The 19,860-nt window shown below is 35.0% G+C and overlaps 1 protein-coding gene across 9 annotated transcripts in view; it reads right to left on the bottom strand.

The window, feature by feature from the left end:
- The window catches only part of STXBP5L (syntaxin binding protein 5L), a 327,745-nt gene that overhangs the window by 175,920 nt on the left and 131,965 nt on the right, over positions 1-19,860 (bottom strand). For all 9 annotated transcript variants that reach the window (XM_059885478.1, XM_059885476.1, XM_059885483.1 and 6 more), the window contains 2 exons: positions 18,169-18,232; positions 1,052-1,135 (listed from right to left, as the gene is read on the bottom strand). In XM_059885478.1, the coding sequence (XP_059741461.1) occupies positions 1,052-1,135; positions 18,169-18,232 (148 nt within the window). The remainder of the gene's footprint in view (positions 1-1,051; positions 1,136-18,168; positions 18,233-19,860) is intronic.

Raw genomic sequence — 19,860 nt, 5'->3', positions numbered from 1 at the left:
TACCATGATAATAATCTTGTATATAACATAAAATTGAATTTTGCCAGGACCACTAAGAAATGAATAGGGGTAGCAGTTATGGAATAACTAAAGGCTTGCATCTTTAAGCATCAAAATTTAAATTTTACTATAGGGGATGGAAGGGAGCACAAAAAGGAACTGTTCTTTTAAAAATGTGTTTTCTTTTCAAAATTCTTTTTGTATTTATCTTAGTGTTGTCTTGAATTCTCTGGCACTCTTTCTATTTAAGCCTGGGTAATGCTAGACAATGATTTATGACCTGTATTTTCTTCCTATCTCTCACCACTGTACCAGTTTTTAAAATTTAATAGAGAGCCTAGATGATCACCTTTATTTCCACAGCTACAATACATAAATCCCCTTTCTCATCTTTTGCCCTTAGCCTCACTCTTTTCTCATTAGCCTCTTAAGAAGAAAATACTTAATGGCCTAGAATCAATCTGTGAACACCTGAAGATCAATTAAGAGACTATTCCTCAGTATGAGTTCATTGATTTCTCTACATGAAAATCTAAAATCTCAATTCTGTATGATAAAATGTACTTTAAGATCTGATTCTTAGTAACAATAAGTATTACTATTTTAAAAATCTCTCTCTATTTTAAGAAGGCAAATATTAGACAATAAAGCCTTTCCAACTGACTACATAAACTTTCTGCCACAGAAAAGCAATTTTCTAAAGACATGAACAGTATCTTTAGAGACCTTAAGGACAAAGAGGTAAGAAATAATCATGAAGCCTAAAGAAAAGAAAAATATAAGTAATAGAAACCAATATACATAAGATGTCAAAAAAGCTTAAAAATAGTTCATCAAGGCAAAATTTCCACTCAAGAGAACAACTCCGAGTGGAACAACTCCGAGTTTTTGCATGAAACTCATGCAAAAACCAAAAGGCAATGTGAGACACTGGATCAAAATGAGGCAGCTTTCCAAAAATAAAAATACTGGTAATGTACAAGGAGTAAAAGTAGACAACAGGCATAAAATCACGATACTCTTTTCAAATATTTCAGTAGAAATCACTTACCTCATCATAGTAAACTCTCAGTTCTGCTCTCTTGGATTTCAAGTCCCAGAAAACTACAGTACCATTTTCATAACCTATTAGCAACTGGAAAACATTAGAACAATCATTTTTGTAATTCTAACATTAATTTTAGCTTGTTCCAAATAAAGATTAACGTTAATAAAGTAAAATCATACTACATAATCCAACTTTATTTAAAATACCAATCTTTCCAAACCTGATTATTTTCTTTTTTTAATTTTATTTTATTTTTAAACTTTACAATATTGTATTAATTTTGCCAAATATCGAAATGAATCCTCCACAGGTATACCTGTGTTCCTCATCCTGAACCCTCCTCCCTCCTCCCTCCCCATACCCTCCCTATGGGTCGTCCCAGTGCACCAGCCCCAAGCATCCAGTATCGTGCATCGAACCTGGACTGGCGACTCGTTTCATACATGATATTATACATGTTTCAATGCCATTCTCCCAAATCGCCCCACCCTCTCCCTCTCCCACAGAGTCCATAAGACTGATCTATACATCAGTGTCTCTTTTACTGTCTCGTACACAGGGTTATTGTTACCATCTTTCTAAATTCCATATATATGCGTTAGTATACTGTATTGGTGTTTCTCTTTCTGGCTTACTTCACTCTGTATAATAGGTTCCAGTTTCATCCATCTCATTAGAACTGATTCAAATGTATTCTTTTTAATGGCTGAGTAATACTCCATTGTGTATATGTACCACAGCTTTCTTATCCATTCATCTGCTGATGGGCATCTAGGTTGCTTCCATGTCCTGGCTATTATAAACAGTGCTGCAATGAACATTGGGGTGCACGTGTCTCTTTCAATTCTGGTTTCCTCAGTGTGTATGCCCAGCAGTGGGATTGCTGGATCATAAGGCAGTTCTATTTCCAGTTTTTTAAGGAATCTCCACACTGTTCTCCATAGTGGCTGTAGTAGTTTGCATTCCTACCAACAGTGTAAGAGAGTTCCCTTTTCTCCACACCCTCTCCAGCATTTATTGCTTGTAGACAAACCTGATTATTTTCAACATTGAAAAATACTGGCAAAAGAACTCTATTCAATATAAATATATACCAATGAAATGAGACAACGTGTAAGTATATATGTGCTGTGCTTAGCCACTCAGTCGTGTCCAACTCTGTGACCCCATGGACTGTAGCCTGCCAGGCTCTTCTGTCCGTGGCAATTTTCCAGGCACGAATACTGGAGTGGGTTGCCAGACATTCCTCCAGGGGATCTTCCCAACCAAGGGATTGAACCCATGTTTCCTGCATTGCAGGCAGATTCTTTACAATCTGAGCCACCAGAGAAACATAAGTATGTATGACACAACATAAAAATAAATGGGAAAACCAGAATAACAGAAAAATAGAAGAGAAAATGAACATGAAATAAAGGTGATAACTGAATAAACAGTGTATATGCCATTCAGGCCTATGCACTTGTAAAATGTGGCCACAAATTTGGCTTCAAGTTATTTTCTATCAAATCCAATTTTATCTCTGACTTAAGTCAGTGTTTCAAATTGGTGACTGATGAACTCTCAGTAGTTCACAAAGATATTCTAGAGATTCATGTTATTAAACATAGTTGATATTGACTTGTAAATCAATAAATAAGACAATTAACAAAATATACATACTTCATTTCAAAAGAAAAGCATTTGAGAACAGAAAATGATTGGATGATCATACTCAAGACTCAGTCACTCAGCTAAATATTACTTGCTGTGCTGATGATTTTTCCTATAATATGACACTGAATGTTCAAACAACCACACAATTGCACTCATTTCAAATTCTAGCAAAGTAATGCTCAAAATTCTTCAAGTAGACTTCAACAGTACACCAACCGAGAACTTCCAGATGTACAAGCTGGATTTAGAAAAAGCAGAGGAAGCAGAGATCGAATTGCCAACATTCACTGGATCACAGAAAAAGGAATAGAATTCCAGAAAAACATCTACTTCTGCTTCATTAACTATGCTAAAGCCTTTGACTGTGTGGATCACAACAAACTGTGGATTTCTTTAAGAAATGGGAATACCAGACCACCTTACCTGCCAAGAAACCTGTATGCAGGCCAAGAAGTAACAGTTAGAACCGAACAAGGAACAAAAGACTGGTTCAAAATTAGGAAAGGAGTATGTCAAGGCTGTATATTGTCACTCTGCTTATTTAAATTATATGCACAGTACATCACACAAAATTCTGGCCTGAATGAAACGTAAGCTAGAATCAAGGTAGCCAGGAGAAATATCACCAATCTCAGATATGCAGGTGATACCACTCTAATGGCAGAAAACAAAGAGGAACTAAGGCACCTCTTGATGAGGGTAAAAGAGGAGAGTGAAAAGGCTGGCTTAAAACTCAACATTCAAAAAACTAAGATCATGGCATCTGCTCCCACCACTTCACAGCAAGCAAAAGGGGAAAAAGCAATAGATTTTATTTTCTGGGGCTCCAAAATCACTGTGAATAGCAACTGCAGCCATGAAATTAAAAGATATCTGCTCTTTGGAAGGAAAGTGATGACAAGCCTGCTGCTGCTGCTAAGTCGCTTCAGTCATGTCCGGGTCTGTGTGACCCCATAAACAGTAGCCCACTAGGCTCCCCTGTCCCTGGGATTCTCCAGGCAAGAACACTGGAGTGGGTTGCCGTTTCCTTCTCCAATGCATGAAAGTGAAACGTGAAAAGTGAAAGTAAAGCTGCTCAGTTGTGTCCGACTCTTAGCGACCCCATGGACTGCAGCCTACCAGGCTCCTCCGTCTATGGGATTTTCCAGGCAAGAGTACTGGAGTAGACAGCATATTAAAAAGCAGAGACATAACTTAGCTAACAAAGTTCCGCATAGTCAAAGCTATGGTTTTTCCAGTAGTCATGTATGGATGCGAGAGTTGAACCATAAATAAGACTGATCACATTTGAGACTTGTGAAATGTGGTGCTGGAGAAGACTCTTAAGTGTCCCTTGGACTGCAAGGAGATCCAACCAGTCAATCCAAAAGGAAGTCAACCCTGAACATTCACTGGAAGGACTGAGGCTGAAGCTGAAGCTCGAATATTGTGGCCACCTGATGCAAAGAGTCAACTCAATGGAAAAGACCCTGATGCTGGGAAAGATGGAAAGCAAAAGAAGACGGGGACAGAGGAGGATGAGATGGTTAGATATCATCACCAACTCAATGGACGTGAATCTGAGCAAACTCTTGGAGATAGTGAAGGATAGAGGAGCCTGGCATGCTACAATTCATGGGGTCACAAAGAGTTGGACATGACTTATGGACTGAACAACAACAAAAACAACCAGAAAACATATAACAAAATGGCAAAAAGCACATGCCTATCAATAATCACTTTAAGTGTAAGTAAACTCAATGCCCCAACAAAAAGACACAGGGTAGCTAAACAGATAAAAATAAATAAATAAATACTCATATATATGCTGTCTATAAGAGACTCAGTTCAGAGCTAAAGACACACACAGACTGAAAGTGAAAGGATGGAAAAAGATGTTCCATTCAAACAGAATGAAAAGAAAGTAGGGTAATACAACTCATATCAGCAAAATAGACTTTAAAACAAAGACTATAACAAAAGGAAAAGAAGGGCATCACATAATGTTAAGGGGCTCAACCCAAAAAGAGGAAATAATATTAATAAATATATACATGTACCTAACAGGAGCAACTAAATATATAAGCCAAACAATAACAGACATAATAAAAGACATAATATTTTTATTAGACATAATAAAAGCAGAAATTACCATAACAAGTATTAGTAGGGGATTTTAATACCCAACTTACAACAATGAATAAATCACCCAGACAGAAAATCAAAAAGAAAACACTGGCCTTCAATGATACTTTGACAGTTGAACTCAATAGACATTTACTAAGCATTCCATCCAGAAACTACAGAATATGCACTTTTCAAGAGCACATGGAATATTCACCAGGACATATCACACAGTAGGCCACAAAACTAATCTCAATAAATTTAAGGAGAGTAGAATCACATCAAGTATCTTTTCTGACCATAAGGGTATGAAACTAGATACCAATTATAGGAGGAAAGGTGGAAAAGACGCAAACACTTGAAGACCAAACAATAGGTTGCTAGAAAATCAATGGGTCAATAAACAAATCAAAGAGGAAATTTAAAGATGAGATGAATGAAAATAGAAACACAACTTCTCAAAATCTATGGGATGCCACAAATACAGTTGAGAAGTTTATAGATTACAAGCCTACCTCAAGAAACAAACCAAAGTATATAAAAAAAAAAAAAAAAAACTAGAAATCTAAGAGACTTACAAAAATAAAACAAAGCCCAACAATTAGAAGGAAGGAAATAACAAAGAAAAGGAGAGAGCCCAAGGACAGAAATATATGAAACAGAGACACAAAAATGGTGGGGGGTGGGGGGGGGAGGAAATCAATGAAACTAAGAGGTTAACTTTTTAAAGATAAAGAAAATTGATAAACTTTTAGCCAGATTTATCAAGAGAAAAAGAGGGCCCAAATAAATACAATAAAAAATGAACAAGAAGTTTTGAAAGATATCACAGAAAGGCAATAACTGAAGAATACTACAAACATTTATACGACAACTTGGACAATCTAGAAGAAATGCACAAACTGCAAGAAATGTAAAATATCCCAAGAAAATGTAGAAAATATGAAAAGACCAATTACCAGTAATGAAACTGAATCTGCAATTAAATTAAAAAAAAAAAACAAAAACAAAAAACTCCTAACAAAGTCCAGGATCACATAGCTTCACACTGGAATTCTACCAAACATTTAAGGATGAATTGACACTTATCCCTTTCAAACTCTTCCAAAAAATTAAAGAGAAAGGAACACTTCCAAACTCATTATTTGAATCCAGGATTACACTGATATCAAACCCAAAGACATTACAAAAAAGGAAATTCAGTTCAGTTCAGTCGCTCAGTTGTGTCCAACTCTTTGCGACCCCATGAATCGCAGCATGCCAGGCCTCCCTGTCCAATCACAGGCCAATAAATCTGAAAAATACAGATGCAAAGATCCTCGACAAAATATTAGAAAACAAAATTCAACGGCATATAAAAAGAATCTTATGCCATGATCAAATGGGATTTCTCCCAAGAGTGCAAATTTGGTTCAGTATCTGAAAATCAATCACTGTGATACACCACATTAACTAAGAGAAGAATAAAATCACATGATCATTACAAAAGGTGCAGAAAAGGCATTTGACAAAATTCAACAATCACTCATGATAAATAGTTTCATCAGTGGGTATAGAGGGAATATATCTCAACATAATAAAGGCCATATGTGACAAAACCACAGGTAAACATTATAGTAAATGGTGAAAAGTACATGGCAAATACTTTTTCTCTAAGATCAAGAACAGGAAAAGAATGTCATTCTTATTTAATATAAAATTGGAAGTCCTAACCACTTCAGATTAGGAATCAGATAAGAAAAATAAATAAAGGCATCCAAATTAGAAGGAAGAAGTAAAACTGTCACTATTTGCAGATGACATGATGCTTCATATAAAAAACTCTAATGACTCCACTCAAAACTATTAGAGCTAATAAGAATTCAGTAAAGATGCAGAAAAATGAATATATATATATATATATATATATATATCAGCATGTCTATACATTAAAAATGACTATCAGAAAGAGAAAGCAAGAATACAATCCCATTTAAAGCTTCATCAAAAAGTATAAAATACTTAGGAATATACTTAACCAAGGAGGTGAAAGACCTACACTCTGAAAACTATATGGCACTGATGAAATACATTGAAGATAACATAAATAAACATTAAGATATTCTATGCTCATGGACTGGAAGAATTTATAGTGTTAAAAAGTCTATACTACCCAAACCAATCTACAGATTCAATGCAGTTTCTATCAAAATACCCACAGCATTTTTCACAGAACTAGAACAAATAACCCTAAAATTTGAATAGAACCACAAAAGACCCTGAATAATCAAAGCCATCTTGAGAAAGAACAAAGCTGGAGGTATTACATGCCCTGATTTAAAAAAATACTATAAAGCTAAAGTAATCAAAACAGTATGATGCTGCACAGAAACAGACAAGTAGATCTATCAAACAGAACAGAAACCCTAGATATAAACCCATGCACATATGGTCAATTAATCAACGACAAAGGAGGCAAGAATATAAAATGGGAAGAAGACAGTTTCTTTATATAAGTTATGTAAAAGAATGAAACTAGACCATTTTCTCATAACTTATAAAAAAATAAACTCTATGGACAAAACACTTAAACCTGAAATAGAAAAACTCATAGAAGAAAACAGGCAATATGCTCTTTGAAATCAGTATCAGTAATACTTTTTGGATCTGTCTCCTCAGACAAGGACAAAAAAGCAAAAATAAGCAAATGACACTACATCAAACTAAAAAATCTTTTGCTCAGAGAAGGAAAGCATCAATAAAAAGAAAAAACTATGAAATGGGAGAAAATATTTGCAAACGATGAAACAAACATCCAAAATATATAAGAACTCATACAATTCAGTACCAAAAAACAAACTATCTGATTTTAAAAACGGTATTTTTCCAAAGAAGACATACAGACATAAAAGAGGCACATGGAAAGAAGCTCAACATTAGTAATTACCAACCACAATGATATCACCTCACATCTGTCAGAATGGCTGTGATCAAAAAGACCACAAATAATTAACAAGCATTTGTAAGGATGTGCAGAAAAGGGAACTCTTGTGCACTGTCGGGAGAACATATATTGATGCAGCCACTATGGAAAGCAGTACGGAGGTTCCTCAAAAAATTAAAAATTGAGTTATTGTATGATCCAGCAACTCCAATCCCGGGTATTTACCTAAAGAAAATTAAAACACTGATTTAAAAAGATATACACATCCCCAATGTTCACTGCGGCATCACTTACAATAGTTAAGATATGAAGCAACCTAAGTGTCCATCAGCACATGAATGGATAAAGATGTGGTACACACACACACAGAGGAATATTTCTCAACCACAAAAAAGAATGAAATCATGCCAATTGTGATAGCATGAACGAACGTGGAGAGCAGTATACTAAGTGAAACAAGTCAGATTAAGAAAGATAAATAGTATATGTTTTCTTATATATGTGGAATCTAAAAATAGTAAAACAAATATATAACAAAACAGAAAAAGATTCACAGTACAGAGAACAAAACTAGTGGTTGCCACTGGGGGAAGGTAGCAAAATAAGTGAAGAGTATTAAGAGGTATAGCACAAGCAATGTAAGCAATAATATCATAATAACTTTATATGGTGCATAATCTATAAAAGTATCAAATCATTATGTTGTACAGCTGAAACTAATTATTATTCTAAGTCAACCATACTTTAATTACACTTATTATATACTTCAACTCTACTTCTTATATATTTTGAACAGTATGAAAAGGCAATAAGGTAGGACACTGAAAGATGAACTCCCCAGGTCAGTAGGTGCATGCTACTAGAGATCAGTGGAGAAATAAGTCCAGAAAGAATGAAGAGATGGAGCCAAAGCAAAAACAACACCCAGTTGTGGATGTGACTGGTAATGGAAGTAAAGTCTGATGCTGTAAAGAGCAATATTGCATAGGAACCTGGAATGTTAGGTCCATGAATCAAGGTAAATTGGAAGTGGTCAAATAGGAGATGGCAAGAGAACATCAACACTTTAGGAATCAGCAAATTAAAATGGACCGGAATGGGCAAATTTAACTCAGATTACCATTATATCTTCTACTGTGGGCAAGAATCCCTTAGAAGAAATGGAGTAGCCATCATAGTCAACAAGAGAGTCCGAAATTCAGTTCTTTGGTGTGATCTCAAAACCAACAGAATGATCTCTGTTTGTTTCCAAGGCAAACCTTTCAATATCAAGACAATCCAAGTCTATGCCCCGACCACTAATGCAGAAGAAGCTGAATGGTTCTATGAAGACCTACCACACCTTCTAGAACTAACATCCCAAAAAGATGTCCTGTTCATTATAGGGGACTGGAATGCAAAAGTAGGAAGTCAAGAAACACCTGGAGTAACAGGCAAATTTGGCCTTGGAGTACAGAATGAAGCAGGGCAAAGGCTAATAGAGTTCTGCCAAGAGACCGCACTGGTCACAGCAAACATCCTCTTCCAACAACACAAGAGAAAACTCTACACGTGGACATCACCAGATGGTCGACACTGAAATAAGATTGATTATATTCTTTGCAGCCAAAGATGAAGAAGCTGTATACAGTCAGCAAAAACAGGACCAGGAGCTGACTGTGGCTCGGATCATGAACTCCTTATTGCTTTAGGTGCAGAGTTAGGTTATTTATTTGACTTTTTTCTTGTTTCTTGAGGTAAGCCTGTATTGCTATGAACCTTCCCCTTAGCGCTTCTTTTACAGTGTCCCATAGGTTTTGGGTTGTTTTCATTTTCATTCATTTCTATGCAAATTTTGATTTCTTTTTTGATTTCTTCTGTGATTTGTTGGTTATTCAGCAGTGTGTTGTTCAGCCTCCATATGTTGGAATTTTTAAGTTTTTCTCCTGTAATTGACATCTAATCTTACTGCATTATGGTCAGAAAAGATGCTTGGAATGATTTCAATTTTTTTTTAATTTACTAAGGCTAGATTTATCGCCCAGGATGTGATCTATCCTGAAGAAGGTTCCATGTGCACTTGAGAAAAAGGTGAAATTCATTGTTTTGGGGTGAAATGTCTTATAGATATCAATTAGGTCTAACTGGTCTATTGTATCATTTAAAGTTTGTGTTTCCTTGTTAATTTCCTGTTTAGTTGATTTATCCATAGGTGTGAGTGTGGTATAAAGTCTCCCACTATTATTGTGTTATTGTTAATTTCCCCTTTCATACTTGTTAGCATTTGTCTTACATATTGCGGTGCTCCTATGTTGGGTGCATATATATTTATAATTGTTATATCTTCTTCTTGGATTGATCCTTTGATCATTATGTAATGTTCTTCTTTGTCTCTCTTCACAGCCTTTATTTTAAAGTCTTTATTTTATCTGATATGAGTATTGCTACTCCTGCTTTCTTTTGGTCTCTATTTGCATGGAATATCTTTTTCCAGCCCTTCACTTTCAGTCTGTATGTGTCCCCTGTTTTGAGGTGGGTCTCTTGTAGACAACATATATAGGGATCTTGTTTTTGTATCCATTCAGCCAGTCTTTGTCTTTTAGTTGGGGCATTCAGCCCATTTACATTTTAGGTAATTATTGATAAGTATGGTCCCATTGCCATTTACTTTGTTGTTTTGGGTTCGAGTTTATACACCCTTGTTGTGTTTCCTGTCTAGAGAAGATCCTTTAGCATTTGTTGGAGAGCTGGTTTGGTGGTGCTGAATTCTCTCAGCTTTTGCTTGTCTGTAAAGCTTTTGATTTCTCCTTCATATTTGAGTGAGATCCTTGCTGGGAACAGTAATCTGGGCTGTAGGTTTTTCACTTTTTTCACTTTAAGTATGTCCTGCCATTCCCTCCTGGCCTGAAGAGTTTCTATTGAAAGATCAGCTGTTATCCTTATGGAAATTCCCTTGTGTGTTATTTGTTGTTTTTCCCTTGCTGCTTTTAATATTTGTTCTCTGTGTTTGATGTTTGTTAATTTGATTAATATGTGTCTTTGGGTGTTTTCAGAGAAGGCAATGGCACCCCACTCCAGTACTCTTGCCTGGAGAATCCCATGGATGGAGAACCCTGGTAGGCTGCAGTCCATGGGGTCGCTAAGAGTCGGGCACGACTGAGCGACTTCCCTTTCACTTTTCACTTTCATGCATTGGAGAAGGAAATGGCAACCCACTCCAGTGTTCTTGCCTGGAGAATCTCAGGGACAGGGGAGCGTGGCGGGCTGCCGTCTATGGGGTCGCACAGAGTCGGACACGACTGAAGTGACTTAGCAGTTGGGTGTTTTGCCTTGGGTTTATCCTGTCTGGGACTCTCTGGGTTTCTTGGACTTGGGTGACTATTTCCTTCCCCATTTTAGGGAAGTTTTCAACTATTACCTCCTCAAGTATTTTCTCATGGTCTTTCTTTTTGTCTTCTTCTGGGACTCCTATGATTCGAAAGTTGGGGTGTTTAACATTGTCCCAGAGGTCTCTGAGATTGTCCTCATTTCTTTAAATTCTTTTTTCCTCTCTGCTTCATTTATTTCTACCATTCTATCTTCTGCCTCACGTATCCTATCTTCTGCCTCCATTATTCTACTGTTGGTTCCCTCCAGAGTGTTTTTTATCTCCTTTACTGCATTATTCATTATATATTGACTGTTTTTTATTTCTTCTAGGTCCTTGTTAAACCTTTCTTGCATCTTCTCAATCCTTGTCTCCAGGCTATTTATCCGTTTTGTTTTCAAGATTTTGGATCATTTTCACTACCATTATACGGAATTCTTTATCAGGTAGATTCTCTATCTCTTCCTCTTTGGTTTGGTTTGGTGGGCATTTATCCTGTTCCTTTACCTGCTGAGTATTTCTCTGCCTTTTCATCTTATTTGTATTGCTGTGTTTGGGGTGCCCTTTCCATATTCTGGCAGTTTGTGGTTCCTCTTTATTGTGGAGGTTCCTCACTGTGGGTGGGCTTGGATGGGTGGCTTGTCAAGGTTTCCTGGTTAGGGAAGCTTGTGTCAGTGTTCTGGTGGGTGGAGCTGGATTTCTTCTCTCTGGAGTGCAATGAAGCGTCCAGTAGTGAGTTCTGAGATGTCAGTGGGTTTGGTGTGACTTTGGGCAGCCTGTATATTGAAGCTCAGGGCTATGTTCCTGTGTTGCTGGAGAATTTGCGTGGTATGTCTTGCTCTGGAACTTGTCGGCCCTTGGGTGGTGCTTGGTTTCAGTGTAGGTATGGAGGCTTTTGATGAGCTCCTATCGATTAATGTTCCCTGGAGTCAGGAGTTTTCTGGTGTTCTCAGGATTTGTACTTAAGTCTCCTGCCTCTGGTTTTCAGTCTTATTCTTACAGTAGACTCAAGACTTCTCCATCTCCTTTTGAAGACAATGGGCTGCCTTTCTGGGTGCCTGATGTCCTCTGCCAGCATTCAGAAGTTGTTTTGTGGAATTTGGTCAGCGTTCAAATGTTCATTCAATGAATTTGTGGGGGAGAAAGTGGTCTCCCCATCCTATTTCTCCACCATCTTAGGACCACCCCCCCAGGTTATATTCTTCAACTTGGCTTGAATAAAATTTTTCATTTCTTTCAAAAATTGACTATTGATTAATTTTTCACCAAAATACAAATTTACACCAAAATAATTTACACCAAAATATGAAAGACATAAAATTTGTCTATAATTGCTATCCTTTTATGCACAGAATATTTCAAATAATTTAAAGACAGTTACTAAAAGCAAACATTCGGTGATGTAGTTGGACACAAAATAACAAAAATGAATAGTATTTTATATGGGCTTCCCTGGTGGCTCAGAGAGCAAAGAATCTGCCTGCAATGCAGGAGACCTGGGTTTGATCTCTGGGCTGGGAAGATCCCCTGGAGAAGGGAATGGCTACCCACTCCAATATTCTTGCCTGGAGAATTCCATGGACAAAGGAGCTTGGTGGGCTATAGTCTATGGGGTTGCAAAGAGTCGGATACAACTGAGTGATTAACACATATACACTAACAATTAATTATGAAACAGATTTTAAGAAAATTAATTCATAGGAGCAATAAAGTCTATAAGGGACTTAAAATTAAGCTAACAAAAGATATGTGTGACTTTTTTGTGAAAAAGTTGTAAAGCTATACAGAAAGACATAAAAGAAAGCCAAAGTAAATATATCTTGTTTATAAGATGAAAAGATAAAACACTCATGTCTTAATGATGTACATATTCTCTAAATTCATCAATATGTCCATGTTTCAGAGTCCCAACAAGGATTTACATAGAGTTTGATATGCTAATCCTAAAACTCATACAGTAGAATAAATGGTCATAAAAGAAAACAAGATGAGAAAATGAGAATGAAGAGGGGCTACCAAATATCAAGATATTTAGTAAAGATATTATAACTAATAAAGTGTGCCATCAGTAGAATAATAGATAAATGTATCAATGCAACAGAGAAAAAAGCCCAAAGACCCACTCAAAAGAAAGAACTTGATATATAAGTGAGATGTCCTTATAAATCAGTGTAAACCGAATTGACTATTCAATAAATAAATAATCTGTATATAAAAATGAAAGCATACCCTTATAACAAACCACCATAAAATAAGTTACATATAGATTAAAATCAAATTATGAAACAGAAAGCCTTAAAACTGATAGAAAAAATAAAACTGCATTTTCCCTTAGGAAGGGAAATATCTAGCAGGTAACAAACAAAATGCAGGAGTCAAATGGAAAACTGATAAGACTGAATACATTCAAATCAAGAATTTGTATGTGACAAAGGCTATTGATGGAAAAACTAAACTACAGGAAATCAAGAGATTTATTCAAGGTTATATGATAATAAGCAGTGGATCACAATACAAACACAGTCTTCTGCCTCTAGCATTAATTTATTTTGCATTCCTTTTAATTTCTAATTACCCAACTAACACACATTATAGTTTTTAATAAAAATTTGAACAACACAAGTAAAATGTGAGTATTTTTGACCATTTTCCTCAATGCCAATCACTAGTATCCTTCCCAGATTTGTACATCTTCTTTGGGGCTTTTTCCCTTGAATATTTAAATATGTAAGTAAAAACATAAATTCATTATTCAAGTGATTTTATGCTAACCTTACTGTTCTACATCTTTTGTTTAAAAAATATGGCTTGAAGAATCTTCCTTATCAGAATAGCATTCCTCAGTATGTATATAGTATCATTCATTTATTCAATTTTTTATTAATAGACCTTTAGGCTATTTTCAATATTTTGCCTGTTGGTCCTATAAATAGGATAAATATCTGAAATGGATTTTCTATCAACATATTTTAAATGTTGACAACAAGTTGCCCATACTGGTATGTATGGGCATAATCATGATTGCTATGTCTAGATGCTCATTTTTCAATTCCTGTTCCATCACTTGATAAGGTCTTAAGATTTTTTTCAAACTGAATACCAACTGACCAAAGCCAGTTATTTAATAGTTTATCATACCCTGAAATATCTTCTCTAAAATACACAAAATTCTCCCAAATACCTGAATCGTTTCTGGAATATCTCTTTAGATCCATTGGCTTTCTTGTATTGCCCTGTACCAATATCACAATGTTATTCATTAAAAAAAAACAAAAAAACATTTTGGCTATTCTTAAACATTTCATTTTTATTATGAATTTAAAAATCAGCTTGTAAATTTTTTAAAAATAAGTAAATTCTCCATACCTACTTTAGTAAGGGCTTGTATCATCAAAGGATGTTGAATTTTGTCAAATTCTTTTTCTGTGTCTATTGAATTGAGTGTGATTTTTTATTCTTCCTTTTGTTACTGTTGTGTATCACACTGATTGATTTGCAATGTCAAACCATCCTTGCACTCCTGGGAAAAATCTTACTTGATCATAGTGTATGATCTTTTTAACATATTTTTGGATTCTGTTTCCTAAAGCTTTGCTGAGAATTTTTACATCTATATTCATCAAAGATACTGACCTGTAATTTTCTTTTTTTGTAATGTATTTGTCTGGTTTTGGTATCAGGGTAGCACCAGACTAGTAGAATGATATTTGGAGTGTGCTGTCATCTTCAAATTATTTTTTTTGGAAGAGTTTGGGAATGATAAGTATAAGTCCTTCTTTATATGTCTGTCAGAATTCTTCTATGAAACCGTCCAATTAAAATGTCTATACATTCAAAGCAATCTACAGATTTAATGCAGTTTCTATCAAAATATTCATGAGATTTTTTTTTTACATAACTAGAACAAATATCCTAAAATTCATATGGAATCACAAAAGATGCTAAATTGCCAAAACAATCTTGAAAGGATAAAACAAAGCTGGAGGTAACATGCTCCCAGACTTCAGACTATACTACAAGGCTATAATAATGATAAAAGCATGGCACAGGCACAAAACAAGACATATACAACAATAAAACAGAATAGAGATTCCAGAAATAAACCCTTGCATCTACGGTCAATTGATATACAACAAAGGAGGCAAAAATATAAAATGGTGAAAAGGCAGTCTCTTCAATAAGTGGTTCTGGGAAAACTGGAGAGCTACATGTAAAACAGTGAGAATAGAAGATTTCCTCATACCATATACAAAAATAAACTCAAAATGGATGAAAGATATAATGTAAGTCCTGAAACTATAAAACTCCTAGAAAAAAATAGGAAGAACACTTGACATAAATTGTAGCAATATTTATTTTTTAAAAAACTGTATCCTAAGGCAAAAGAAACAAAGCAAAAATAAACAAATGGGGCCAAATTAAACTTAAAAGCTTTCACACAGCAAAGGAAACCATTGACAAACAGACAACCAACAAAATGGGAAAAAATATTTGCAAATGATATGACTAAGAAATTGATACTCAAAATACATAAACAACTCATACAACTCAATATTTTAAAAAAACAAACAACCCAATTTAAAAATGGGTAAAAGACCTAAATAGACCTTTTTCCAAAGAAGACATACAGACAGCAAACAGGGACATGAAAAGATGCTTAACACTGCTAATTACTGCTGCTGCTAAGTTGCTTCAGTTGTGTCCGACTCTGTGCGACCCCATAGATGGCAGCCCACCAGGCTCCCCCGTCCCTGGGATTCTCTAGGCAAGAACACTGGAGTGGGTTGCCATTTCCTTCTCCAATGCATGAAAGTGGAAAGTGAAAATGAAGTCGCTCAGTCATGTCTGACTCTTAGCGACCCCATGGACTGCAGCCTAGCAGGCTCCTCCATCCATGGGATTTTCCAGCAAGAGTACTGGAGTAGGGTGCCATCGCCTTCTCCATGCTGATTACTAGAGAAATGCAAATCAAAACCACTGTCATCAAAAAGTCCACAGATAACAAATATTGGAGGGGATGTGGAGAAAAGGGAACCCTTGTACATGTTGGTCAGAATGTATATTAGTCCTGCCACTATGGAAAGAAGCATGAAAGTTTCTCAAGAAACTAAAATCAGAAATACCATATAATCCAGCAGTTCCACTCCTGGGTATATATATTAAGAAAATGAACACATAATTCAAAGAATACATGCACCCCAATCTTTAGAACAGTGCTATTTATGATAGCCAAAATATGGAAGCAATCCAAGCAGTACAGGAGACCTGGGTTCGATTCCTGGGTCAGGAGGATCCCCTGGAGAAGGATATAGCAACCCACTCCAGTATTCTTGCCTGGAGAGTCTCTGGCAGACTACACTCCATGGGGTCGAAAGAGTTGGACACAACTTAGTTACTAAACCGCCACCATTTATGATAGCCAAGATATGGAAGCAACCCAAATGTCCACGAATAGATGAACACATAAAAAGAACTTGGCAGTTATATATACACACATATATATACAATGAAATATAATTCAGCATAGAAAGAAACAAAACTCTACCAACTGCAGCAACACAGATGGACTTAGAGAACATTATGCTTAGTAAAATTATTCAAACACAAATACTACATGTCACTTAAATTTGCAATCTAAAAATAATACAAATAAGTATATACAGCAAAACAGAAATAGATTCACAGAAACAAAAAATAAACTAGTGATTACCAGAATGGAGATGGAAGGGGGAGGGGTAAATTAGGAGTACAGGATTAAGAGATAAAAACTAATATCTATAAAATAGATAAGCAACAAGGGATATATTGTATAACATAGGGAATTAGAGCCATTATCTTTTAATAACTTTTAGTGGAATATAATCTGTAAACATATTTAATCATTATATTTTATACATGAAACTAATAATGTAAATCAACCGAATTTAAATTTAAAAAGTAAATCTGAATGACACTTGATTGGAATTACACTATTTATAAATCAATTTGAAGAAATTCAATGTACTTTCTCTTACTATCAGGGGACTTGTCTTTCAGGCTCAGTATTTATTAGGCTAATCCAGTTTCTATTATTTAAAAATAAAGAACCAAATCTATATAATTTATTTGTGTGTTTTATTTAGTACTTAGCAAAAATATATACATTTGAAGAGACAATATTGATAATGAAAGTGACACTTTAGAGCTTTTATCAACTTTGTTTCTCATCATTAAAGTATGCATGCTCAGTTGCTCAGTTGTGTTTGAGTCTTTACAACCCTATGGACTGTAGCCTGCCAGGCTTCTCTGTCCATGGGATTCTCCAGGCAAGAATACTGTTGTGTTGCCATGTCTTCCCTCCATGGGATCTTCCTGACCCAAGGGTCAAATCATTAAAAGAAAATTATGAATAATGGAAATTATTAAATATTATTTCTGCAATCTGAGAACATTTTCTACATTATTATCTATTTATAAAATTAAGATTGGCTAATTTATGATTACTTAATATTGCTGTTTATCTTTACCATTACTGAATATCATGGGCCAATGATTAATGATATTGATAATATTTTTAACTTTAAGCATAAAATACTTGATAATTAAAATTGTTCAATATGTTATATGCCTTCCTCAAAATTCTGCCACTAGTAGTAAAGAACCCACCTGCCAGTACAGGAGACATAAGAGACCCGGGTTCAATCCTGAGGTCAGGAAGATCCTCTGGGGGAGGAATGGCAACCCACTCCAGTATTCTTGCCTGGAGAATCCCAGAGACACAGAAGCCTGCTAGGCTACGGTCCACGGGGTTGCAAAGAGTTGGACATGACTGAAGTGACTTAGCACAACACAGCACATGTGTTATATGCCTTTCTCAAAATTTTATAATTAAATATCAACTTAACTCTAGGGGAAACTAATAATTCAATTTGGAACCATTATTAGTGTAAATAATACATTCATTCATTTGCTCATTCATTCATTCAACATGTTTTAATTTTAGATTACACTGAATGCATTGTACTAGATGTTACATATAAAATAACAGTAAGAAACACCTTTATTCAAGAATAAGAAAAATAAATTCAAGAATAATGGTATTGTAATACTCACTTTCCCTTCATCTCTTGGACTATCACTTAAATGCACAACTGGACCTGGATGAGTCTTTGTGGATCTGTTAAATCAATTCAAGAGAGTCACTTTAAAAAGACATTAAAACACTTTACCATTAGAGACTGAAATAAAGGAATTAAGATTACAGTGAAATATACTCCCAATATTCTGGAGCTTAGCATAAACTAATTTGAGCTCTTGGTTGTTTTTCTTTAAGACTATTTTTCTTTTCCCTACTAACTCTATTAAAGTAGGACTATTTTTAAAAATCTGGTTTAAGAACATTGATCCACAAAACAATGGCATTCTTCATTATCTTATATGCTTATCTGTGTGTTGCTAGATCTGCTTCTCTTAAAATTTAAGAATGAAGTTGTACTTATACAGACAAAAGGACTTATATAACCACAAGGGTAATGCTGTAAACCTGTTTCAACTAAACTGCAAAGTACATATCAAATTTAAAATTTCCTTTGACAAGAAATTTCTGATTTTGCTTCTACAGGGTAGTACAGGGGCTCCTTTGATCTACAAATAGACTCTTGCAAATGATAGCTATCTTACAAAAATCTGAGAAATTGGGGAAACCTACTTCACTGGTTATGTCTCATTTATCTGGTTAACTAGGATAATCAATAACAGCCTAAGAGCATACTGTTAAAAGGATCTTTGCTCTGCTAATCTGACTTTAAATTTATCCTATTCCAATATTTGGCATGTTTTGAATGTTTCCTACCTTAACAGATACCACCACTGAGTATGATTATTGTGAATTAAATATGACATGAACTGATATGACATAGATGATTGCTCATTTTTCCACATCCTGTCTTCAATGAACTAATTGTGCTAGATTAACCCTATTATAAGTATACTTGACATAGTTATAATTTATTTCTTAGGCACAGGTGAAAACCATCAAACATTCTGCACAAAACAAGAAAATTTAAATTTTAGAAATCCTTTGGAGTCAGACAGAAGTGACAAATTATGTAACTCCAGGTTCCCCAGATACAACTCCCTAGAGTAACTCAAAGAATTATTAATAAATACATATTTATTATATATCTTATCAGTGGTTTTGTTCTAAATTTTTTCACTTAAAAATGGAGATGATAGCAGTGGACCTACTGAATAACAGTGAGGATTAGAATACACATACAACACTTAACGTAATACCAAAACATAGTACTTAATAAATAGTATGTATTAAGTTTGTTATAAATCATTGGAATAATTCGATACTAGAGTTACTACTTGCATTCTAGGATATGTTCAGGAAGAAACGGCTTCATGAAAAGTTTATATAGTTTTTTGCAGTTCTCCTATATTTATATGTAATATATCATTTACATATAAGTGCACTGCTTTATTACAGTATAAAGGCCTCTGATAAAAGACAATGTCCTTCAATTATCTTTTGGTAACTAATAATATCCAATAAACCAAAATTCCTATGTCTCTTGTGTTTGATTGGAACAACAAGTACCAAAGTGTACTCCATGATAAACTAGTGAATATATAAGGTGTTTCACATAAAGAGTGTTCTATATCAAAAAAAGTTTGGGAAAGTCTGATTTAAAGTTCAATATTTTGTTTTTCTTTTACAGAACTTCTTAGAGACATGATATGCAAATCAACACTGCAAATCTGACCATATGCAAGTTAGACCATATGCAAGACTAACTT

This window comes from Bos taurus, chromosome 1 (assembly GCF_002263795.3).
Source record: "Bos taurus isolate L1 Dominette 01449 registration number 42190680 breed Hereford chromosome 1, ARS-UCD2.0, whole genome shotgun sequence".
NCBI classification, from domain to species: Eukaryota; Metazoa; Chordata; class Mammalia; order Artiodactyla; family Bovidae; genus Bos; species Bos taurus.
This window is presented reverse-complemented; position numbering and strand designations above follow the sequence as displayed.